The 25,371-nt window shown below is 45.3% G+C and overlaps 1 protein-coding gene and 1 pseudogene across 1 annotated transcript in view; both read right to left on the bottom strand.

The window, feature by feature from the left end:
• The window catches only part of LOC141051169 (uncharacterized), an 872,784-nt gene that overhangs the window by 840,989 nt on the left and 6,424 nt on the right, over positions 1-25,371 (bottom strand). Inside the window, exons 3-6 of the mRNA XM_073548034.1 lie at positions 22,174-22,323; positions 21,877-22,044; positions 21,670-21,793; positions 21,489-21,586 (exon numbers count right to left, since the gene is read on the bottom strand). Coding sequence (XP_073404135.1) covers positions 21,489-21,586; positions 21,670-21,793; positions 21,877-22,044; positions 22,174-22,314 — 531 coding nt within the window. The 5' untranslated portion in view covers positions 22,315-22,323. The remainder of the gene's footprint in view (positions 1-21,488; positions 21,587-21,669; positions 21,794-21,876; positions 22,045-22,173; positions 22,324-25,371) is intronic.
• LOC141051156 (uncharacterized) overlaps positions 1-25,371 on the bottom strand; it is a 39,555-nt pseudogene that overhangs the window by 7,782 nt on the left and 6,402 nt on the right.

Consider the following 25,371-nt stretch of genomic DNA (forward strand, 5'->3'; position numbering starts at 1 on the left):
AAAATCATATGTTGCATTTCTGTGGTAATTAAAGTTGCACGTATCTGATTTTTTGTATTGTCTGTAAAGCGCTGTGGAATTAACAGCACTTTATAAGCGAGTAAAATAAATAAATAAATTAAATATTGAACATTTCTTATTATGTGAAACCATAACAGTTGTTTTTTCTACTTTTCCATGCTCAAACTTTTTCCTCTGTGTGTATTTCCCCTGCTGTGTCCACATGGAATCTTGATTTCTCATAACTAGCACAGTAGAAGTTCAGGTCCCCATCAGTCTTCCCCACGTTCTAAGGTTGTTTTTCATAACCTCACCCACAATTGTATAAGATCTGTTTGTCATCCTATACTTTCCTTCCCAACATGTGACCAGCTGTTGCTATAATCTCACTGTGGTGTTCTGCACTGTAAAGAAATTGGTGTCTGATCGTCCACATCGAAAAACTGCAACATACACTATTCTGGTCATTGGACCAAGTTATTCAATGCAACAGAAGACAGCTCCTGTACACAACGGCGATGCAAAAATAGCTTCACATAAAGCCAAACAATTCTGCAGGTTGCAAAGGAGACGGTCGCGATTTTTCACATAGCCATCTGAACCCAGCCTTATCAAACTCAGTGACTCTGACAGGTGAATGCTATTTTATTAAAATTCACTAAGACTATGTGGAGCCATTATACTGCATGGAGGATTATGCGGGGTCCATTATTCTGTATGGAGGACTATGTGGAGCTCATTATTCTGTATGGAGGACTATGTGGGGCCATTATATTGTATGTAGGATTATGTGAAGCCATTATACTGTATGTAGAACTATGTGGGGCCCAGTATTCTGTATAGAGGACTGTGTGGGACAATTATTATGTATGGAGGACTATGTGGAGGACCAATGCAGTACATGTACGTCATGGCAATCGCCCACGCACAGGGGGCTGTGCGCAGGCGATCGCTGGCACCACTTCCGGCACTTTAACTACTAAATGCTGCGATCACAGCATTTAGAGAGCAAGCACAGGGAAGAAAGCCCTTGGATCAGAAACCCCGCAATGACGACATTCAGGTCACCAGGCACTAGCAAGTTAGTTAGATCATGCGCAGTGCATGATCTAACTAACTTGTGTCTGCAGTACTGACAGGCTATAAGGTATAGCAATAATAGCTTAAAATATAATATATAATACTAGATGGAGGCCCGATGTAATGTCACGATGAGGGCAGGCTTTGCAGCGTTAAGAATCTCTCCCCCCATGTGCTCACCCACCTATCCACTCTCTCTTTCCCCATGTGCTGACTTCTCCCGTCTGTACTTTCTTCTTTGACCTGTCTACCCCATGTGCTTTCCCCCTTGACTGCTGTCTCCTTCCTGTGCTGTGTTGTCCCCTCATGTGCTGTCCTGTTTGAGCTGTCTCCCCCCTGTGCTCTGTCTCTCTCACCCCTGTGTCTGACCGTGTACAGAACATACCACAGCTCCTGGGCAGGGGAGGAAGCAAAAGACAATAATGACATTACAGCAGGAGATCGCAGAGGATACATTTTGTGAGGTAAAATATTGTTTAAAAAGAGTCAGTGAAATATTTTACCTCACAAAATGAATCCTCTGTGATGCCCTGCTGTAATGTCAGTATTGTCTTTTGTAACGTGTATTTTTTAGGGCCAGCGACATGCTGTAACGTGTATTATTTTAGGTCCAGTGACACGCTATAATGTGTATTTTTGTAGGTCCAACGAAACGCTGTAACGTGTATTTTTTAGGTACAGCGACACGCTTTAACGTGTATTTTTTAGGTCCAGTGAACCGCTGTAACGTCCATTTTTTTTATTCCAATTTTCACCGATTCAATTCATTCTCATTTTCACTGATATAGTTGAGTCTAATCTTCACACATTCAGAGGCTGCTGGCAGGCTGCGGCGCGTCACAGAATCTGTCAAACAATGACATGCTGTGACGCAGTTCATAAATAAACAGATAAATCAACTGCGCATGCGCTCCCTGGGTTCGCGTATGGGCAGTTAATGTGACTGGCCACCGTCATCTGCCTCTACAAAGATGGCGATCTGATTTACACGCAGTGAATCATTTTGCTACAGCTGCTTGGCGGGGAGGGTGCCCCGGAGGTCTGGATCCCAGCGGCGGTCTGGATCCCAGCGGCGGCCAGGATCCCAGCGGCGGCCAGGATCCCAGAGGTGGGGAGGGGTCCTTGCGGCGGTGGAGTCCCAGCGGCGGGGGGTCCGGAGGCGACCCGCTGGTGGTACTGCGCAAGGGGCTAGTACCACCAGAGGGTGCCATATGAGAACATCCATTACTAGGGTGTTCCAATATGGCGGTCGGCGTACTTCTGATCATCGCGGTGAATTATGGGGTTTGAGGACGTCCGGACGGAAGTGCATGACGGACAATTTTAAGTATATAATAGATTATAGTTCCTGTAACTAAATATTAAAAAATAAACAATAAAAGTACACATATTTGGTATTGCCGCGTGTGGAGCGACCCAAACTATAAAACTGACCCAATAGTTAACCCCTTTAGGGAACACAGTAGAAAAAATTAAAAAGTAGGCAAAAAAAACTGCATTATCATCATACCGCCAAACAAAAAGTGGAATAAAACGATCAAAAAGATGAATGTAAATAAAAACAGTATGAAACCATCATCTGGTCCTGCAAAAATCAAGCTGCCATACAGCTCCATCAGCTGAAAAATAAAAGTTATAGCTCTCAGAATAAAGCAGTTCAAAAATAATATTTTTTTCTATAAAATAGTTTTTATTGTGCAAAAGCCCCAAAACATAAAAAAACTATATAAATGGTGTATGGCTGTACTCGTACTGACCCAAAAAATTAAACTTACTTACCAATTTTAAAACACAGAGAACGGCAAAAAAAAATTCTGCATAGTTGCTTTTTTTTGTTTATCCTGCCTCCCAAAAATCGGAATAGAAAGCCATAAAAAAATATCATGAGTTCGAAAATGGTACAAATAAAAACGGCTACTTGTCTCACAAAATACAAGCCCTCACATGGCTTTATCAGAAGAAATATTTAAATATTATAGCTCTCAAAATATGGCGGTGCAAAAAAATAGTTTTTGAAAACAAAAAAAGCGTCTTTTAGTGTGTGACAGGAGCCAAACATAAAAACCCAATATAAATCTGGTATCGCTGTAATTGCACCGACCCGATAAATAAAGTCGCCTAATCACCTATACCGCACGAGGAACAGCGTAAAAAATAAATAAAACCAATTCTTCACCTGTTGTTGATTTTTTAATTCTGCCTCCCAAAGATCGCAATAAAGCTTGAAGCACATTTATACTGCACTCTTCGCTGAGCACTTAAGCCGGAGTTTCTGTATAAATCCCCGAAGTAAGGGATTCAGACGGAACCCCCGGCGTAAGATTCCCTATAATGGAGCAGATGGACGCACTGTGGATGCCGTCTAACCTGTGATCTGGTGGTGTCCGTCTTTTTATTAGGAGTGTACAAAAGTGCCGTCAGCCACAGTTTTCTGCACCTCTGAAAAAAGGACACTGCTGAACAGAGGCCAGATGGTGTTCAGAGTAACTCTACTGCCTCATTATAATGAGTGCCTCCCTCGGGGGTTACACTTGAATTACGTCACTCGAGAATTTAATGGGAAACCCGGAAAATGTAAGTGCTCAGCTTAGAGGGCTGGAAAAATGTGATCCAAACTGTTGGGGTCCATTTTCCCCTGCTATCCTTGTGAAAATACAAAAATTGGGGCTAAAATAACATTCTTTGTGGGAAATTTTTTTTTTTATTTTTACTGCTCTACGTTATTAACTTCTGTGAAGCAGCTGGAAGTTCATGGTGCTCACCACTCATATAGATACATTCCCTGAGGGGTCTAGCTTCCAAAATGGTTCACTTGTTGGGGTTTCCCCACTGTTTAGGCACATCTGGGGCTCTCAAAACGAGACATGACATTGGCAGACCATTCCATCAAAGTCTGCATTTCAAAACGTCACTATTTCTTTTCTGAGCCCTGTAGTGAGACTAAACAGTATTTTACCCCCACATATAAGGTATCTGTGTACTCAGGAGAAAAAGCAAAATAAATTGGATAATGCAATTCCTCCTATTACACTTATGGAGTATCGGCATGCTCAGGAGAAATTACCCAGCAATTTTTGGGGTCCATTTTTTCCTGCTACTCTCACGAAAATAAAAAAGGTTGGGTCTAAAGTAAATTTTTGGTGACAATTTAAATGTTCATTTTTTCCTCCCACATTCCAAAAATTCCTGTGAAGCACCTGAAAGGTTAATAAACTTTTGGAATGTGGTTTTGAGCACCTTGAGGGGTACAGTTTTTAGAATGGTGTCACTTTGAGTATTTTCTGTCACATAGGCCTTTCAAAGTCACTTCAAATGTGAGGTGGTCCTTAAAAATAGAATGGTTTTATAAATTTTGTATTAAAAAATGAAATATCGCTGGTTAACTCTTATAACTTCCTAAAAAAAAAAATTACATTTCAAAAATTGTGCTGATGTAAAGCAGACATGTGGGGAATGTTATGTATTATCGAATAAATTTTACCACTGTCATAAAGCACAATGTCATGAAAAATTAGTCTCAGAATCAGTGAGATTCGTTGAAGCATTCCAGAGTTACCGTATATACTCGTGTATAAGCCGACCTGTGTATAAGCCGACCCCCCTAATTTTGCCACAAAAAACTGAGAAAACTTATTGACTCGCGTATAAGTCTAGGGTTAAATGGTGGTCCAAGAAGATGCTCCATAGATAAACCCCCCCATATGCTGCTGCACAAGGGTTAATGCTGGCTAAAGAAGATGCTCCATAAATACCCCACATATGCTGCTGCACAAGTGTTAATGCTGCCCCACAAGATGCTCCATAAATACCCCCCATAATATTTTGCTGCACAAGGGTTAATGCTGCCCCATAAATACCCCCCATATGCTGCTCCACAAGGGTTAATGTTGCCTCATTAGATGCTCCATAAATACCCCCCATAATATGCTGCTGCACAAGGGTTAATGCTGCCCCATAAATACCCCCCATATGCTGCTCCACAAGGGTTAATACTGCCCCATTAGATGCTCCATAAATACCCCTTATTTGCTGCTGCTGCAATAAAAAAAAAATGGCATACTCACCTCTCCGTCGCTGGGCGCCAGGTGCCGGTGTCCTGAGCCCCTGGCAGTGGCGATATTCACCTGTCCCCGTTCCAAGCCGTGCACCTCTGTGTCTCCCGGATCTCTGCATTGACAGCAGAGGGCGCGCACTGACTACGTCATCGTGCCCTCTGCCGTCACAGCAGGAGGACCCGGAGACACAGCGGTGCACGGCTTGGAACGGGGACAGGTGAATATCACTCTGCCCCCTTCATACTCACCCCTCCTAGCGCAAGGTCTTCTCTGCAGCGGCAGCCCCTGCTTCTCCCTCTGCCATCTGCTTCCTGCATTCAGCTGGTCACGTTGTACCGCTCATTAAACTCAAAGATGCGCATATTCATGAGTTTAATGAGCGGTACCACGTGAACCCTGAATGCAGGAAGCAGACGGCAGAGGGAGACGCAGGGGATGCAGAGATGTGCCAGGAGAGGTAAGTATGGTCTCTGACACCCCCCCCGGTATATGACTTGCGTATAAGCTGAGAGGGGGGACTTTCAGCCCAAAAAAAGGACTGAAAATCTCGGCTTATACACGAGTATATACGGTATTTCCACATAAAGTGGCACTGGTTAGAATTCTAAAATATGTCCAGGTCAAGAAGGTGAAAACAGACTTGGGGGTGAAGGGGTTAAGCGCTAACTCTTTAACGGTAAAATCCACATAAACACTGTGTGTATATACCCTAAGGCTATGTGCACACGTAGCGGAACTCTCGGGGAAGTTACCGTGAGAATTCCGGAATTCCATTCCGCGGGAAAATTGCATTTTAAATTCCCGCGATTTTCCGCAGAAAAACTAGCGATTTGCAAGGGTAATTAGCTTGCAGAATGCTAGCGTTTTCCAAGCGATCTGTAGCATCGCTTGGAGAATCATAGAATCATAGAATCGTAGAGTTGGAAGGGACCTCCTGGGCCATCTGGTCCAACCCCCTGCTCAAAGCAGGATTCGCTAAATCATCCCAGTCAGATGTCTGTCCAGCCTCTGTTTGAAGACTTCCATTGAAGGAGAACTCACCACTTCTCGTGGCAGCCTGTTCCACTCATTGATCACTCTAACTGTCAAAAAGTTTTTTCTAATATCTAATCTGTGTCTCTTCCCATTCAGTTTCATCCCATTGCTTCTAGTCTTTCCTTGTGCAAATGAGAATAAAGTTGATCCTTCTACAATGTGACAGCCCTTTAGATATTTGTAGACAGCTATTAAGTCTCCTCTCAGTCTTCTCTTTTGCAAACTAAACATTCCCAAATCCTGCAACCTTTCCTCATAAGACAGGGTTTGCAGACCGGTCACCATTCTGGTCGCTCTTTTCTGAACTTGCTCCAGTTTGTTGATGTCTTTTTTAAAATGTGGTGCCCAAAACTGGACACAATATTCCAGATGAGGTCTGACCAAAGAGGAGTAGAGGGAAATAATGACTTCACGTGATCTAGACTGTATGCTTCTGTTAATACATCCTAGAATTGCATTTGCCTTTTTTGCTGCTGCATCACACTGTTGACTCATATTCAGTCTGTGATCTATTAGTATACCCAAGTCTTTTTCACATGTGCTGTCACTTAGCCCTATTCCTCCCATTCTATATATGCTTTTTTCATTTTTATTGCCCAGATGTAGTACTTTGCATTTCTCCCTGTTAAAAACCATTCTGTTAGTTGCTGCCCACTTCTCCAGTTTATTTAAATCTTTTTGAATCCTCTCTCTCTCTTCTCTAGTATTAGCTATCCCTCCTAGCTTTGTGTCATCAGCAAATTTAATCAGTTTACCCTCAATTCCTTCATCTAAATCGTTGATAAAGATGTTGAACAATACAGGGCCCAGGACAGAGCCCTGTGGTACCCCACTTGAGACATTCTTCCAACTGGATGTGCAGCCATTTACGACCACTCTTTGGGTCCGATCACTAAGCCAGTTATGAATCCACCTAACAGTTGCCTTGTCCATTCCATACTTAGTCATTTTTTCAATAAGGATTGTATGAGAGACTTTGTCAAATGCTTTGCTGAAGTCAAGATATACTATATCTACAGCATTTCCTTGATCCACCCAATCAGTGATACCGTCATAGAAGGAAATTAAGTTAGTCTGACATGACTTATTAGTTAGAAACCCATGCTGATTCTGTTTAATCACTTCATTCTTATCCAGGTATTGACATACATGTTGTTTAATAATTTGTTATTGACAGAACTGATTGACAGGTTGGTCACACTGGTCAAACATAGTGTTTGAGCAGTGTGACCAACTTTTTACTATTGAGGCTGCCTATGCGGCATCAATAGTAAAAGATAGAAAGTTAAAAATAATAAAAAAAAATAAAAAATGGGTGTTATATTCACCTTCCGGCGTCCTGCGCAGCCTTCCCGGCCTCAGCGATGCTTCCGTTCCCAGTAATGCCTTGCGAGACCTTTGATGACGTCGCGGTCTCGCGATAATGTAGTGGTCTCGCGAGGAATAGGGACCGCTACATTATTACGAGACCGCGACGTCATCAAAGGTCTCGTAAGGCATTACTGGGAACGGAAGCATATCTGAGGCCGAGAAGGCTGCGCAGGATGCCGGAAGGTGAATATAACACCCATTTTTGTATTGTTTATCCCATTTTTTACAGGGATATGGTACCCACAGCCTGGAGGACAGTGTCCTCTCCTCCGGACAGTGGGTACCATCCGCAAATGTTCTGCTTACTTTTCGCATGGTGGGCACAGCCACATGCGGAAAGTAAGCAAAACAATGCAATCCTATGGGTTGCGGGATCGCCGCGATTCCGCAAAATAATGAGCATGCTGCGTATTTTTCTGCGATGCGATTCCGCCTTGGGAAAATCTGCAGCATTAGCACAGCATTACGGAATCCTGGGTTTTTTTTTCGTTTTCGCTGCAAAATCGCGCGTTAAAAACCGCTGCGAAAACAACAAAAAAAACGCGACGTGTAAACGCAGCCTAAGAAATTCAACATAAAATTTAACAATCCAGTGATTGAGAAGAATCCATGACTTCTGTACATTTAGAGGTCACTACTCACCTGGGCTGTTATCTGTAGGAATCTCCTCTTTCCACCGCTTATCACCTCTCACATATGTCTCTGTAATATTAGTATGATTCAGATGTTTACCCTGAAACAAATATTATAGAAGTCACAGTTTGAAAACTTGAGTAAAATGATTTCAAAGAGCAGAAAAGATCATAAAATAACATGACGACCAAACATGATATGACAGCAGTAGTTATCAGATAACATTAGGTCTCTGGTATAAAGCTAATCAGTTGCCTCCTGATTCTAACCAGCAGTCTCCATAACCAGAAAACTGTGAGAAGATCCAGACAACATCTAATGTCTATAGTTTTTAAGGTTGAAGGTAGACTTAAGTCCATCGAGTTCAAACTATAGCCTAACTTGTTGATCCAGAGGGAGACAAAAGCCCCATGAGGCGGACACTCAGAGCTCCATATTTGGGAAAAAAATTCTCCAAATAGTTTACTAGATCAACGTCCCATCACAAAATCTAGTCCTCTAAGGCCTAAGTGTAAAAAGATCATTAGAAAGATCTTTGTACTGTCCCCTCATATAGTTGTACATTGTACACTGACCTACAAAGCTATCCATAACCTTTCTCCTCCATATATGTCTGAACTAATATCCCAATATCTTCCCTATGCTTTACATCATGTAATCTCCGGTCTTCCCAAGACCTCCTTCTCTCCTCCACACTTATTCGCTCATCACCCAACCGCCTTCAAGATTTCTCCCCAAAATCCCCTATCCTCTGGAATTCTATGCCCCAACACATCCGATTATCCACCACATTTGGATCCTTCAGATGGAACCTGAAAACCCATCTCTCCAAGAAAGCTTACAACCTGCTATGACTATGCTACCACCTCAACACCACTGGAGCTACTGCAACCCCCGACCTACTGTCTACCTCAACATAATCCTGTAGAATGTAAGCCCGCAAGGGCAGGGTCCTCTTCCCTCTGTACCGGTCTAACTTTGTTAGTCTACTGTAAGTGATATTTGTATTTTGATGTAACCCCGTCTCATGTACAGCACCATGGAATCAATGGTGCTATAGCAATAAATAATAATAATAATAATAATAATAAAAATAATAGTAGTAATAAGATCACCCCTCAGCTTTCATTTTCCCAAAATGAGTAAGCCCAAGTTTGGTAATCCATGTTCTGCAATCCATCCAATCCCTCAATAACCTTTGTTGCTCTTCTCTGCACCTGCTCTAGTTAAGCCATGTCCTTCTTATACACCAGAGACCAAAATTTTACATAGTAATCTAAGTGTGGCCACACTGGTGACTTGTATAGAGGCAAAATAATGTTCTCCCCACGAGCATCTATGCCTCTTTTAATGCATCCCACTATTTTACTTGCCTTTGCAGCATCTGCCTGACACTGGTCACTAAAATTGAGTTTGTCATCCACCCAAAAACCCAAGTCTTTTTCAGTGACAGTTTTACAATGTGGTTCATAATTAAACATTTTATTTCCTCTGCCCAAGTGAGTGACCTTACATTTATCTACATTAAACTTCAATTACCACTTCTCATCCCAAGTCTCTGGTTTACATAAATCCTTTGGTAATATAAAATTATCTCCCTCTTTGTAGATTACCCTGCAGAGTTTAGTGTCATCTGCAAATATTATAATTCTACACTGTATTCCCCTACAAGGTCATTAATAAATATGCTAAAAATAAGAGGGCTCAATACTGACCCCTGTGGTACCCCCACTGCTAACCGTGACCCAATCCAAGTGTGTTCCATTAATGATCAGCTTTATCCTGTCATCTCTACTAAGTATAAAACATACACTCAATGGTCACTTTATTAGAGACATGTTGCCTCCTTTGAACTTCGGAAATCCAGCAATTCGTTACAGTAGACATTAAAATAGTTGTGCAGGAATATTGGCCCATGCCGACAGGATAGTGTTTTATTCAGTTTCTGTTTGCATGATAGTGAACCCCCTGTACCTCAGAGTGACTGTTGACATCCTGATAGATGGGTTTTGTACATTAACAAGGTCCACTTTCATTAAATGTGTTTTTGTCAATTACAATATACTCAGGACATTTGAAGCCAGCACATGTAAAAAAACCATATAGCTGCCAGTGTTTGAAATACTGGCAGTGATGACCATGGTATTATTGAAGTTGATCTTAGCATTTTGTTGAGGATTCACACTGAAAACTGAGCACTTCCTTTTTTCTGCATTGTCATCACAGTTCTAATTTCCATACAAGTTAAGATTACATTGGGAGAGGTCCAGAGTCTCTAATTAGCCATTCAGTGGATAAAACTGTCATGATCCAGGTTGGATCTGACAGATAAATGCACAAGGTAACCTTTTTTTTCCCCTTTGGCTGTGTGCCAAGGTTTGGTTTTTGCCCCCAGTGGCCATTAGGATTATTGCACTGTGGTGTCTTTTGTTCTAAATTTGCCCCCCCGGTGGTGGTGACCGTCATTGCACTTGATAACTTTAGTTTGTGCACGCAGTTATGTAACAGGTGTGATTACGCTATAAGAGTGTCAGGTGTGTCAATCAGAGTTGGTGATTAGTCCTCAGTTACAAGCAAGCCTGAGTGAAGGATGGAGCTGAAAGAGAGTCCCGGGCAGCTCAGTGAGAGTCCTGGACTGGCATCTATGGTGTCTGCAAGGAGGGCTGGCATGGCTTGGTGGAGTTGCAGCTATGGTGTCAGCAAGGAGTTCTTGCATGGCTTGGTGAAGTGGCAGCTATGGTGTAGAGCTGCACTCATGATGCTGGATTCGGTTGCGGGAAAGCTGGACTCATATGCTGGACTCTGTTTTCTGGACAGCTGCACGCAGGTGGTGGACTCTGTTTGCTCCAAGGCTACACTATGGTGTTGGACCCGGTCGGAGGAAAAGATGCACGCAGGTGGTGGGCTCTGTTGCTGGGAGTGTAAGCAACAGAGCAAAGCTAAGTGGTGTTCCCCTGTTTTGTCTCTTTTCCTTGTGTGTGTTTGGTGCAGTGGTGGAATTGGTTTCCGCACCGTCCTCTTCACTAGTGAGGGTTTAGGTGGAGGGTGAGCTAGGGTTTAAAGGTATCCTGAGCGGCGCCCGGTGTAGAACCGGCCTGGGGAATGCTGGGAGTGTGGAGACGCTGACTCAGGGGAGTGCAGGGGGTCTCCACGTCCCCGTTCCATGTCGCAGGGCCACCATTGTTATTGTTACCCAGGTTTCCCCTTTATTGTTTAAATTTGCCCAACTGGAGGCGGTGTATCCAGGGTCACGCGTGTCTTTTAAACTGGAGGCGGTGTATCCAGGTGTTATGAATGGGTCACCGAGGAGGAAAAAACCTAAACATGCTAAGCCCAGAAAAACCAGAGAGGTTGGTAACTATGCAGACTGCAGATCCCTGATCCTAACCACACAACTAGCAGCAGCCGTGGAGCGTGCCTACGATGAACCTAGACGCCTCGTCATGGCCGGAGGACTAAATAAGCCTAAAGCAAGAAAAGGGAAAACTAACTGCCCCAGAGCAGACCCCAAAGGAATAGACAGCCCCCACACATGTATTGACGGTGAAACAAGATGAAAACACAAACACAGGTAGGAAAATAGGAAGAGCAAACGATGGGGCCCAAACTAACTAGAAAGGAGAGGAAAGGAAAGACACTGTCTGCAATCTGCCCAAAACCCTACAAAATAATGTCCAACACTTCTGATAACAAAATTAACCCTGAAGTCACTAGACTTCTCCCACTATATCAGCACTCTGAAATATTCTGAGACAGAGCAAAAAGAGGCCAATCAAATAAGGGACAAAAAGCAAATTGGCAAATTCAGATAAATAAGAGTGGAAATTCAACACAGTCCCAGCCGGGGCTGGCTGACCACACAAAAACTGAATAGAACAACAAAATCAAGTGTGAACATTAGCAGAGAAACTTAGCTTGAGCTGACCGGAACAGAGCTGAGAACTAAGACCTGACAAGCAGAAGGAATCACAGCACCAGAGTAGGGCGTCGGCTGTCTTAAATCCAATCTGAGATTCCTGAGGTCCAATCGTCATCCCATTATCAGGTGGCAGATCTCTATTGATTAAATCAGCCTCACTACCTCCTGTTACCACCAGAGGGAGTCTGACTGGTAGACCAGAAAATGAACTCACAACATCCAGGGTCACGCGTGTCATCTAAATCCGCCCTGCTTGAGGTGCTGCGTCCAGCAACACGTGACCATGAAAGAATCACCAACCTTACATTTTTTTCTGGTGAGCCTTGGCCATGTGGAGATCTGTGAGCAATTGCCGCTGGGCCTTACTGAGGTGAGTGAGGACCTGCATGGTGTAGAAGCAGTTCCAGCAGCAGTAATCAGGGTCTGTGGCCTTCCCTCTGGCTCAACCAGAAAATCAAAATTGTGGCTCCGGCAAAGAGACCCCCTAGAGTCGCTGCTGGGGAGCAGGACTTGTTCATACAGGCGGACGTACCCAGAGAGGTGGGTGAAGTTGGTCCCCATGGTGCTGTCTGGGGTTCCCCAAGGTGAAGGGGTGCATCCCTGTAGTGAGCAGACTGGTGTTATAGTCCGTGGGGCTCACGCCAAGTCTTCCATACCACCGATGAAGCCGCCCCCTCCTGGTCATGCGGAGGAAGGTGACCTGGGAGTGTATTGTTCCTCCATATCCCGGGCCCCTTCCTCTCCAGTGTGAGCAGCAGGTGTGCTGCAGGAGAGTAGGGGCATGTCTCAACCCTCGCCATTAGCCAACCCAGAGAGGCGCAAACCTCGTGGTGAAAAGGGTTGGAGGGTGGTGTTCCCGTGGTGAATAGCAGGGGTGTGAGTGTGGTGACACAGGGGGATGCCTCTGTTGTCGATCCCAGAATGAGTTCACCGAAATATGACAAACAAATGTGTGAAAAACACCATGGTTACTTACCGGTAGCCGGTTTTTCCGGAACCCATGACAGCACCACATGAGAGAGGGATCCGCCCCGCCAGGACAGGAACCTACTGAAATATAAGGGGCGGCACCTCTCCCCCGCTTCAGTTGGATTACAGAGCATTGAGAGGACTTCCCGGTTAGTTACATGTTTATCCAACACCACATCACACAAATACACCCGACTATTGTGCACACCCATACGGTGAAAAAAGGGGGGGGAATATACGGGTGCTGTCATGGGTTCCGGAAAAACCGGCTACCGGTAAGTAACCATGGTGGTTTTCCCTTCACCCATGACAGCACCACATGAGAGATTTTTGGAGACTTCGAAACACCTTAGGGAGGGACCACCGCTTGCAGCACCCTTCTACCAAAGGTCAAGTCAGCCGAGGAGGATAGATTTAATCTATAGTGCTTAAAAAAGGTTGAGGGTGAGGCCCAGGTAGCGGCCTTACAAATTTGCTCAATTGATACCTCTGCCTTTTCAGCCCAGGAGGTCGCCACGGCTCTGGTGGAATGAGCCTTGATGCCATCAGGAATCGGAACACCACTAGCTGAGTAGGCTACACTAATGGCCTCCCTAATCCATCTGGCAATAGTCCCTTTCGATACTCCATAACCCTTCCTGGCACCCTGGAAGGCTACAAATAGGGACTGGGACCTCCTCCACTGGCTGGTTACTGATATATACTCTAAGAGGGCTCTTTTCACATCTAGATTATGGAATTTCTCCTCTCCTGGGTTTTTCGGATTTTCACAGAAGGAGGGGAGGACGATTTCCTGGCTACGGTGAAAATCCGACACCACTTTCGGTAAATAAGCAGGGTCTGTTTTTAGGACAATTCTGTCCTGGTATACCTGGGTATACGGTGGACTAACTGATAGGGCCTGCAGGTCACTTACCCTACGTGCCGATGTAAGGGCCACTAGAATAATGGTTTTTAGGGTAAGATATTTCACTGATAGTTGTTGTACTGGTTCAAATGTTTCCTTTGTGAGAGCTTCTAACACAAGGTTTAAATCCCAGGGAGCCATTTTTTGCGATGGGACTGGTCTAGACCTGTGGCAGGATTTAATAAACCTAGCTATCCATCTGTTTGCCGCTGTTACAATTATATAGAGCGCCTAGCGCTGAAACTTGTACTTTGAGTGTATTTACCGCTAGGCCTAGCTGTAGACCTGCCTGTAAGAACTCTAAGATAGTCTTGATCGGGGGTTCTTGGTCTAATGCTTTCCCCAGAAACTGCAGAAACTTATTCCATATTCTACCGTATATATTAGTTGTTACTGGCTTCCTACTTTTCATCAGTGTAGCCACCAACCCAGGGGAGAATCCTCTATTACTTAAAAGTGACCTTTCAAATTCCACGCCGTCAAATGGAACCCCTTGACTTGCGTGTGGAATACCGGACCCTGAGCTAGCAGGTCTGGAATCTCTGGCAGTACCCACGGATCTGAGAGGGACATTATCTGTAGTAGTGAGAACCATGGCCTTTTTGGCCAGAACGAGGCTATTAAGATCACTCTGGCCTGATCTTCCCTTATCTTTTTCACTACTACTGGGATTAGAGCTACCGGAGGAAAGGCATAACTTAGCTTGAAATCCCACGGAATTTGCAAAGCGTCCACTGCCCATGGCTCTTCCTTTGGGTTCAGTGAACAGAATCTTTTTACCTGCCTGTTGCTTCTGTTGGCAAAGAGGTCTATTATTGGCTCTCCCCAAAGATGTACTATCTTTTGGAACACTACCCGATTCAGGGTCCATTCCCCCTGTTTTAGTGTGTTGTGGCTTAGGAAATCGGCTTGTGTGTTTTCTACCCCTCTGATGTGTAGGGCTGATAGGGAGTGTAGGTGTCTCTCTGCCCTGTGAAAGATCTCGTTGGTTTCGAGCATTAGGGAGCGTGACCTTGTCCCTCCCTGGTGGTTGATGTAGGCTACTGTTGTGCTGTTGTCCGACATAATCCGGACATTGCGGCCTTCTAGAGTGGGCATGAATATCCTTAGGGCTCTGTTTACTGCCCGTAGCTCTCTTAGGTTGGAGGATGCGTTTTGCTCTAGGTGTCCCCAGGGTCCCTGGGCTACCTGTCCCCTTAGGTGCGCTCCCCACCCCGAGGAGCTTGCGTCTGTCATTATCACGTCGGACACTGGCTTCTGCCACGATGTCCCTGTTAGTAGGTTTGCTCTGTCTAGCCACCATCTGAGAGAGCCTTTGGTTTTTACGGAAAGTTCCAGCCTTCCTTCTAAACAGCCTTTTAGCGACTTCTGTGCTGATAGGACCTCTGCTTGTAGTTGACGGGTATGAAATTGTGCCCATCTGACCGCTGGGATACAGGCTGTCAGAGTGCCTAACAAGGACATTGCCCCTCTCAGGGTCGTGTGAGGTTGATCTATTGTTGCCAAGATCAAATCTCTTACCTTTTCCACCTTGGCGTCTGGTAAGAGACAAATTTGTTGATTTGAGTCCAAGATGAAACCTAAGAACATTTGCCTTTGTAAGGGTTGTAGCCTTGACTTCTTGACATTCACCATCCAGCCGAGATTCCGTAGGGAAACTATCACCCTTTCTACTTGCTCTGTGCAGTGACGTTCTGAGTTGCCCACAATTAGAAAATCGTCTAGGTAGGGTATTATAATTGTGTTGTGGATGCGGAGGAATGCTGTCATCTCTGCAACTACTTTTGTAAACACCCTCGGTGCTATGGATATGCCGAATGGAAGGGCTCTGAACTGAAAATGTTTGAGGTTGCCCCGAATGTAGAGCGCTACCCTTAAGTATTTTTGGTATTCTGAATGGATCGGGATGTGGTAGTAAGCATCCTTTAGATCGACTACCGCCATAAAACAGTTGTGGTGTAACAGCCTTATAGCTGAAGTCACTGACTCCATTTTGAAGGTTTGGTTCTGTATCCAACGGTTGAGGCCTCTCAGGTTTATAATCGTCCTGAACGAATGATCCGGTTTTTTTATTAGAAAGAGGGGCGAGTAGAAACCCCTTCTTTCCTGTCCTCTTGGGACCTCGATCAGGACATGTTTGTCCAGCAGGCTTAGGATCTCTGCCAACTGTTCTTCTACCCCTCTCCTGACGGGGGTCACCACAAACGATGCTCTTGGCTGTTGAAAAAAGGGGAATTTTAAACCTTCCTTTATGATGTTTAAAATCCAAGTATTGGAAGATATATTTTCCCAGGCCTGACCAAACAGCATCAGTCTCCCCCCTACGGGGATGCCGGCGTCATTGAGGGGACTTTTTTGCGGATGAAGCGGCTCCCCCGAACATGAATCTTGACTCTTTCTTCCTCTTGTCTTCCCATCTTTTCCGATCTACCGGAGGCCGGCCTCTATTGAATTTCCCCCTCCGAAAGGGCGGTCTTCTTTGATCTCCCTGAAACCTGGGGAAGCCCTTCTTCTTATCACCCGCTTTTTCTAGGATTTCATCCAGATTTTTTCCAAAGAGAAATTGTCCATCACATGGAAGGGAGCATAATTTGGCTTTTGATTGTAGATCTCCCGGACACCCTTTAAGCCATAATGCACGCCTTGCAGCATTTGATAGTCCCGCTGCTCTCGCCGTCAACCTCATGGAATCGGCCGAGGTGTCAGCTAAAAAGGCGGCTGCTCCGTGTAGCAGATACATGTCTCCTAAAATTTTCTCCCTAGACATCTTGGAAGCAATTTTTTCTTCTAGCTGCTGTAGCCAGATCATTAAAGACCGGGCTGTACAGGTACCGGCTATCGCAGGTTTTAGTCCCCCCGCTGTTGCTTCCCAAGCATGCCTTAGGTAGGAGTCTGCTTTCTTATCTAGTGGATCTCTTAGTACTCCTGAGTCTTCTAGGGGCAGGGCCGACCTTTTGGATGACCTGGATACCGCCGCATCGATTTTTGGGACCTTGTCCCATATTTCCGTATCCTTAGGGTCAAAGGGATATCTCCTTTTTGAGGAGGAAGGAAGGCTACCTGATTTTTCAGGCTTCTTCCACTCCCTTTCGATGAGCGCCTGGACTTTTTCATTAACTGGAAAGGTGCGTTTCTTCCTTTCCTGTAACCCACCAAACATTACCTCTTCTAGGGATTTGGTCGCTTTTTCCTCCTGAAGGCCCATAGTTGACCTAATGGCTTTAAGGAGACTATCAGTATCCTCAACCGGAAAACACGGTCTACCCCCTGTGTCACTATCCGAGGAGGAAGAGGACATGCGCTCAGCCTGATATTCGGACGAGGAGGAGTCTGATGAAGAACTTGGGGAGTTTCTTCTACTTTTTTCTTTTTCTTTAATAATAATTTAAGTGAACCTTCCACCTCTGATTTTATGACAGATCTGAGGTGAGTTGCTAGGCTCGGCACTTCCTCCGCCACTGTTTGCTGTATACAGCTAGCGCAAAGGTTTTTTTGCCAATCTTTCGCTAGGGGGTTCTGGCATATCGCACACTCCCTATTATTTCTTTTGCTCCCTGCTTTTTTGCCTTTCACCTAAGGAAGCAAATAACACACAAAAAGGACCCTATTAATAATGGTCTAACATTCACGAAGATCCACTCACCACCCACAAAATCGGGTACCGGGCTGGAAGGCTGCGCTGGAGCATGTGGTCTGTGTTCTCTCGATCTCGAGGAATCATTTGATCTGTGGCTCGGACGGCTGCTGCTCTTACCGCTCGAACGGCTACCGTGCTTCCGTGCCGAGGTCTGCGACGGGGGTAGAGACAGTGGGGACGGTGAGCGTTCCTGCTGTGACCCCATTGTAACAGCCCGGCAGTTCTGCTCCTTGCCTCCTTTAAATAGGCCCCGGTGAGCGATCCTTTTGACCCTCCCCCCTGCGACCGCCGGCCATTCTTCTCTTTTTTCCTTCTTCTTTTGTGGCCGGCGCCGCACTAGGCGCCATGTCCGTCGCGTCCGTGACGTCAGCCGGCGCATACCCAAGCTGCACCGCGCCGCTGACGTCAGGCGCCGGAAGCGCGCGCAGGGGGAGGGAGGCACGGAGGAGCACCCCGAATGGAGGCCGCCTTACCGCACCCGCACGAACCCGGGGCCTGCTGGAGGAACCCCGGGGACTGCGCTTCCAGGCGCCGACGGCCAGCGCTGCAGGTAAGCTGACCTGCTCTTCCCGCGCCGGGACGGCCCTGGGTCCATGTCTTCATCCATGGCAGGCACCGCCGCTGTCAGCCTGGGATCCCGCTCCAGGACAGGAACCCAACTGAAGCGGGGGAGAGGTGCCGCCCCTTATATTTCAGTAGGTTCCTGTCCTGGCGGGGCGGATCCCTCTCTCATGTGGTGCTGTCATGGGTGAAGGGAAAATAAATGTTCAGGTCCAGACCTGCGTGTGAACGAGCATGTATGGGTGGCCACCAAAAAACATCCTGTGGAAGTATGTTGCGGAGTCTTACCAGCTCATACCGAACATACACATACATAACTCGTTCCCCAGGTCGGCGCTTTGGAGATGAGTGGTGCCTCCAGAACATACTTTGCCAATACCAGCGGTGCGTTTGTCATAAACCTGAATTGCAGGTAGTTGCAGGGGTGAACTCTGGATCTGGGCGTCCCCGCTGTAGATGGTGCCCTGATGAGGAGTGGTCTTGAGGTTCCAGAGGCCCCTCATTAAGGGGAGGGTACTGTCATGATCCAGGTTCGATCTGACAGATAAACGCACAAGGTAACCTTTTTTTTTTCCTTTGGCTGTGTGCCAAGGTTTGGTTTTTGTCCCCCGGTGGCCATTAGGATTATTGCACTGTGGTGTCTTTTGTTCTAAATTTGCCCCCCGGTGGTGGTGACCGTCATTGCACTTGGTTACTTTAGTTTGTGCATGCAATTATGTAACAGGTGTGATTGTCTATAAGAGAGTGTCAGGTGTGTCAATCACGGTTGGTGATTAGTCCTCAGTTACAAGCAAGCTTGGGTGAAGGATGGAGCTGAAAGAGAGTCCTGGGCAGCTCAGTAAGAGTCCTGGACTGGCAGCTATGGTGTCTGCAAGGAGGGTTGGCATGGCTTGGTGGAGTTGCAGCTATGGTGTCAGCAAGGAGTTCTTGCATGGCTTGGTGGAGTGGCAGCTATGGTGTAGAGCTGCAATCATGATGCTGGATTCGGTTGCTGGAAAGCTGGACTCAACATGCTGGACTCATATGCTGGACTCTGTTTTCTGGACAGCTGCACGCTGGTGGTGGACTCTGTTTGCTCCAAGGCTGCACTATGGTGTTGGACCCGGTCGGAGGAAAAGATGCACGCAGGTGGTGGGCTTTGTTGCTGGGAGCGTAAGCAACAGAGCAAAGCTAAGTGGTGTTCCCGTTTTGTCTCTTTTCCTTGTGTGTGTTTGGTGCAGTGGTGGGATTGGTTTCCGCACCGTCCTCTTCACTAGTGAGGGTTTAGTTGGAGGGCGAGCTAGGGTTTAAAGGTATCCTGAGCAGCGCCCGGTGCGGAACCGGCCTGGGGAACGCTGGGAGTGTGGAGACACTGACTCAGGGGAGTGCAGGGGGTCTCCACGTCCCCGTTCCCTGTCGCAGGGCCACCATTGTTATTGTTACCCAGGTTTTCCCTTTTATTATTTAAATTTGCCCAACTGGAGGCGGTGTATCCAGGGTCACGTGTGTCATCTAAATCCGCCCTGCTGGAGGCGCTGTGTCCAGCCACGCGTGACCATGACAAAAACAAGACTAAGCACAAAACCTTCACAGCCATCTACACATCTCATGACACCTTCTCTCCATCTACCTGATGATCCTGTGGTACATCAGAATTTTCTTGTTTACAGTCCTGTGGAAGAAGAGGACGGGGACATCTGTCTGTTGTTGTCCTCTTACTGGATAGAACTGGAGGAAACACATACAGGGACTGCTGAATTCATTCTTTACATACAGATAATTATAGGCCGTGTGTATTTAGTCCTGTCTATTACCTGGTGATGTGAGGGGCTGGGGAACCTCCATCATGACGTCCTTGTACAGATCTTTGTGTTCTTCTAAATACTCCCACTCCTTCATGGAGAAATAGATGGTGACATCCTGACACCTTATAGGAACCTGACACATACAATGATACCGTCATCCCCCGATCTCTCCATAGCGTTACTGTATAATGTCCCAGCATTCCCAGCAGTGTCACCTCTCCAGTCAGCAGCTCAATCATCTTGCAGGTGAGTTCTAGGATCTTTTGGTCATTGATGTCCTCATGTATCAGGGGGTGAGGTGGAGGACCCGTGATTGGGCTCAGGGATCTTCCCCATCCCTCAAAAACAGGGACCTCACAGCACTCACTAGTGGTCTTCTTCACTACTGTGTAATCCTGGTTATGGAGAGACATATTAATAAATCTCACTACAGACATTTCCAGAGTCCTCACCTCTCCAGTTCTGTCCATCTGTTATCCCCATAGATAAGAATGATGTAATGTGACGTCATCAGAATCTCTCACCTCTCCAGTAAGCCGGAAGAGGATCTCTAGGGTGAGGTGTAACATCCTCTCCGCCATCTTGTATCGGTCCCTATCCATCCTTGTAGGGTCACTCAGGAGAATTCTCTTATATAGAAGATCTCCACTGAGAGGATCCGATATTGTAGGGACCTGAATGGGGAGAAGATGACGATCTAACATCATAAAGATCCCATATAAGAAATCTCCGGAGCTGTTACCGGCTTCACATGATCACTACATCCAGTCATGGTTCCGTGCTGCCCCCGGTATAACACACAATCCGATTATAGTCACATGCAGAGATTTATCACAGAAAATCTACAATTCATCCTCAAAACCATAGAAAAAATGTAAAGGAAAATCTAAAATATATGAACCTGTTTTAAATATTTCATAAAAACAAAACAAAGTTCTAAAAAGGACGTGTCACCAGGCCAATAGAGGGCCCTTTTTTTAACTATTATTTTATTCGTGCTGCTCCCCAGAGTTTTTCTTTTTAGCTTTTTTAAATTCTGTCATATGGCTCCTGGAATATGATTTGTATTTAGTGCTAATTTTATATTGTCTCTGTCTTATTTTGGCTGAGAGAAAAAAATGCAACAGCCTAAATACACATCCCAAGAATATCCTGTGAGCCACTCTCCCTTGGTAAAGACCTTAACAATGAGTGCTAAATACAATGGTCCATATCTCTGGTGCTGTAAAGCAGAATTTAAGAAAACAAAAACTCAGGGGAGTGGCAGAAATATAATAAGAGCCAAAACTGGCCATTTTCGACCTGGTGACAAATCCTCCTTAAAGTATAAAGAACATCCACAGAGAGCAGGACAAAACTAGGAACCTCAGTAACAGATAATGATAGAATATTAACTTTTTTCAGACATCTGCCATAAATATACTGCACAGTGGGCATAGAGTCCCCGCAAAGCACTATACATATGAAAAGCAGCATGAAGAGGCAACCATGTTTAATCGCAGTGTGATTGAATAAGGGACACTTTCTCTCCATCTACCTGATGATCCTGAGGAACATTGGGATCTTCTTGGTTACAGTCCTGAGGAAGAAGAGGACGGGGACATTTCTCTGATGTGGTCCTCTTACTGGATAGAACTGGAGGAAACACATACAGGGACTGAATTCATTCTTTACATACAGATAATTATAGGCCGTGTGTATTTAGTCCTGTCTATTACCTGGTGATGTGAGGGGCTGGGGAACCTCCATCATGATGTCCTTGTACAGATCTTTGTGTCCTTCCAAATACTCCCACTCCTCCATGGAGAAATAGACGGAGACATCCTGACACCTTATAGGAACCTGACACAGACAATGATACCGTCATCCCCCCGATCCCTTCATAGCATTACTGTATAATGTCCCAGCATTCCCAGCAGTGTCACCTCTCCAGTCAGCAGCTCAATCATCTTGTAGGTGAGTTCTAGGATCTTCTGGTCACTGATGCCCTCATGTATCAGGAGGTGAGGTGGGGACCCCGTGATTGGGCTCAGGGGTCTTCCCCACCCCTCCTGACAGCGCTCACTAGAGGTCTTCTTCACTACTGTGTAATCCTGGTTATGGAGAGACACATTAATAAATCTCACTACAGACATTTCCAGAGTCCTCACCTCTCCAGTTCTGTCCATCTGTTATTCCCATAGATAAGAATGCTGTAATGTGAAGTCATCAGAATCTCTCACCTCCCCAGTAAGCCGGAAGAGGATCTCTAGGGTGAGGTGTAACATCCTCTCCGCCATCTTGTCCCTGTCCCTATCCATCCTTGTAGGGTGAATCAGGAATATTCTTTTATATAGAAGATCTCCACTGAGAGGATCTGACATTATAGGGATCTGAATGGGGAGCAGATAGAAAACCATAAAGATCCCTTGTAAGAAACATCCAGTAAGGAACCAGGGAGCGAAGTTAGTACTGCAGTAAACCCAATCTAATAACTCACTTTTCATTGAACCTTTTCGTAATAGAAATGAAAAACTGCTCTCAGGCTTGATTTATACACATTTTCACAGATAAAACCTTAAAGGGGTTGTCCAAGTGGTCCTCAAACTGAGGAAAATACATTGCATCTAAAATAACAAACTCATCAGGTACTCTTCCTCCCAGGGTCCAGCGAGTTTTCCACGGCTGCGCTGGTCATGGTGTTTTGGCTGCAGCGGTGATGCCATGTCAACAGCGCGCGTCACCTTTCTTGCCAGTCACTGTGCTCAGCAGCTATGCCAAAGTTGATAGCATATCTTGCTGAGCTCAGTTATTTTAGGTATTTTATGCATTTTGGGGGAACACTTTCCGCAAAGTGGCAACCTCTGTAATTCCTTCACTCCTGGACAATTGTTTTAATTTTGAGTTTTAGCTTTGTTCTCCTTTCAAAAGCCATACATTTTTATTTTTCAATTAACATAGCTGCATAAGGTCTTGTTTTTTGGTAATAAACAAAGAAATAATTTCAGAAGTTTATAAAACAAAATAATTTAGGTTTGTGTGGCCATTTTCCGAGAAGCATAATTTTGTAATTTTCCATCAATGGAGCTGTGTGAAGGGTCGATTTTTGAAGGTAAGCTGATGCTTTCTTTTACATGATTTTGGCGTCCATGTGATGTTTTCATTGCTCTTTATTCCATTTTTATTTTTTTAAAGGGGAGGGAGTGGTAACCGAGAAACCAAAATTCTGTCACCCTGATTTTTTATTCATTTCGATGTTTACCTTTCTAGTTAACCCCTTAACGACTGCAGATACACATTAAAACGGTGGCTGATAAGGGGCCTTATTTCTTCATTGTCATTTTAAAATTGCGACTGGTAGTAAGTCTATAGTGCCCCCCAAGAGTCCGGGAATCTTTGGAGTCTCAGCCACCTGGAGTAGCTGAGATCCTGGAGAACACAATCTGGACAGATTTTTCTAGTCCTCGATCACGTGATCGCCATTATTAATTAAATAACGGCGAACACGAGAAAAAAAAGTGCTTGCGATTTAAACATCAATTGTCTCTCTTCTGACATGATATAACATGTCAGAAGAAAGAGAAATGATGTCCACAAGCACCCCTCAGTATTTCCGCCATCCCCCCGGCCTTCCTGCTTCATCCCACGACCCTCCACCTCCTCTTCATGAAGATATCACTTACAGTAAACAAACTAACAATGACAGACTGATACAGAGGGGAGAGGACCCTGCCCTTTCGGGCTTACATGCTACAGGATGGTGGGGAAGGAGACAGTAGGTTGGGGGGTTGCAGCAGTTCCGGTGTGGGTTGAGGTGATATCTCCGTTAGTGGTGAGGAGGTAGTGGGATGACTGCAGGCTGTAGGCTTTCTTGAAGAGGTGGGTTTTTAGGCTCCGTCTGGAGGATCCGAATGTGGTTGATAGTCGGACATGTTGGGGAAAAGAATTCCAGAGGATGGGGGCTATTCGGGAGAAGTCTTGGAGGCGGTTGGGTGAGGAGCGAATAAGTGTGTAAGTGTGGAGGAGAGAAGGAGGTCTTGGGAGGATCGGAGATTACGTGAGGGAAGGTATTAGGAGATTAGTTCAGAGACATATGGGGGAGACAGGTTATGAATGGCCTTGTAGGTCAGTAATAGTAATTTGAACTGGATACGCTGAGGGAATGGAAGCTAGTGAAGAGATCTGCAGATGGGAGAAGAGGAGGAGTAGCAAGGAGAGAGATGAATTAGTCGGGCAGCAGAGTTAAGGATGGACTGGAGAGGTGCGAGGGTGTTAGCAGGGAGACCACAGAAAAGGATGTTGCAGTAGTCGAGGCGGGAGATGATGAGGGCGTGCACAAGCATTTTAGTAGATTGAGGGTTGAGGAAAGGGCAGATTCTGGAAATATTTTTGAGCTGGAGGCAACAGGAGGTAGAAAGAGCTTGGATGTGTTGTTTGAAGGACAGGGCAGAGTCAAGGGTTACTCCGAGGCAGCGGACTTCCGGTACTGGGGAAAGCGTGATGTCATTAATTGTGATAGATAGGTCAGGTAAGGAAGATCTGTGAGATGGAGATAAATGAGATCTGTAAAATGGTAAATGAGATCTGCTGGCCAGCACCTGGCAATAACAGGGAATTTTCCTATTGGTTCCAGACTTTTTATCACTGTGATTCGGTCTACCACAGTTATTAACACCCCAATTGTTAGTAAATCATCCCTGTGGAATCCCCTTAGTCAGTTGAAAAAAATTCATAATTTTTATTTCTTTCATTCTTTGCCGTTCAGATTTTCATTGGCTTTAAATTTTTTTTAAAAGTTAAAAAAAAAATTATGACAACAATATGACGTCTTGTGTTGAGCGCAAGTTCTCACTACTTTGCATGGGTTGATCGGGTATACACTGAGTATCGCGGATGCTCAAGTGACATGCTTGAGTCCCAGCCCCAAATTTTTCACGGCTGTTAGACGCCCCAAAAAATGTGGGATTGCCTGCCATACACGGGAAATTCCTGCTTGTTTTGCTTGGGTGTCTAACAGCCTCAAACCATGTGAAACATGTCACTTGAGCACTTGCGATACTCAGTGCACACCCAAGCACCCTAAGCAAATTCGAGTAGCGAGCACTTGTGCTCAATTTATTTATTTATTATGCTTTGCTTATATAGCGCCATCATATTCCGCAGCGCTTTACAGACATTATCATCGCTGTCCTCATTAAGGGCTCACAATCTAGATTCCCTATCGGTATGTCTTTGGAGTGTGAGAGGAAACCGGAGAACCGGGAAGAAACCCACGCAAACAGTGGGAGAAAATATAAATTCCTTGTTGTGCTCCACACTAATAAGGAACATTCAATATGAAGACCTAATTTTATCAAATTCTGTGTAGTAACTTTGAGTTCAAAATCCTCACTATTACCCGGGATAAAACCCTTGAGGGGTGTAGTTTCCAAAATGAGGTC

The sequence above is a fragment of the Dendrobates tinctorius genome, unplaced genomic scaffold (genome assembly GCF_039654945.1).
Source record: "Dendrobates tinctorius isolate UK_male_01 unplaced genomic scaffold, ASM3965494v1 ptg000155l, whole genome shotgun sequence".
In the NCBI taxonomy this organism is placed as follows: domain Eukaryota; kingdom Metazoa; phylum Chordata; class Amphibia; order Anura; family Dendrobatidae; genus Dendrobates; species Dendrobates tinctorius.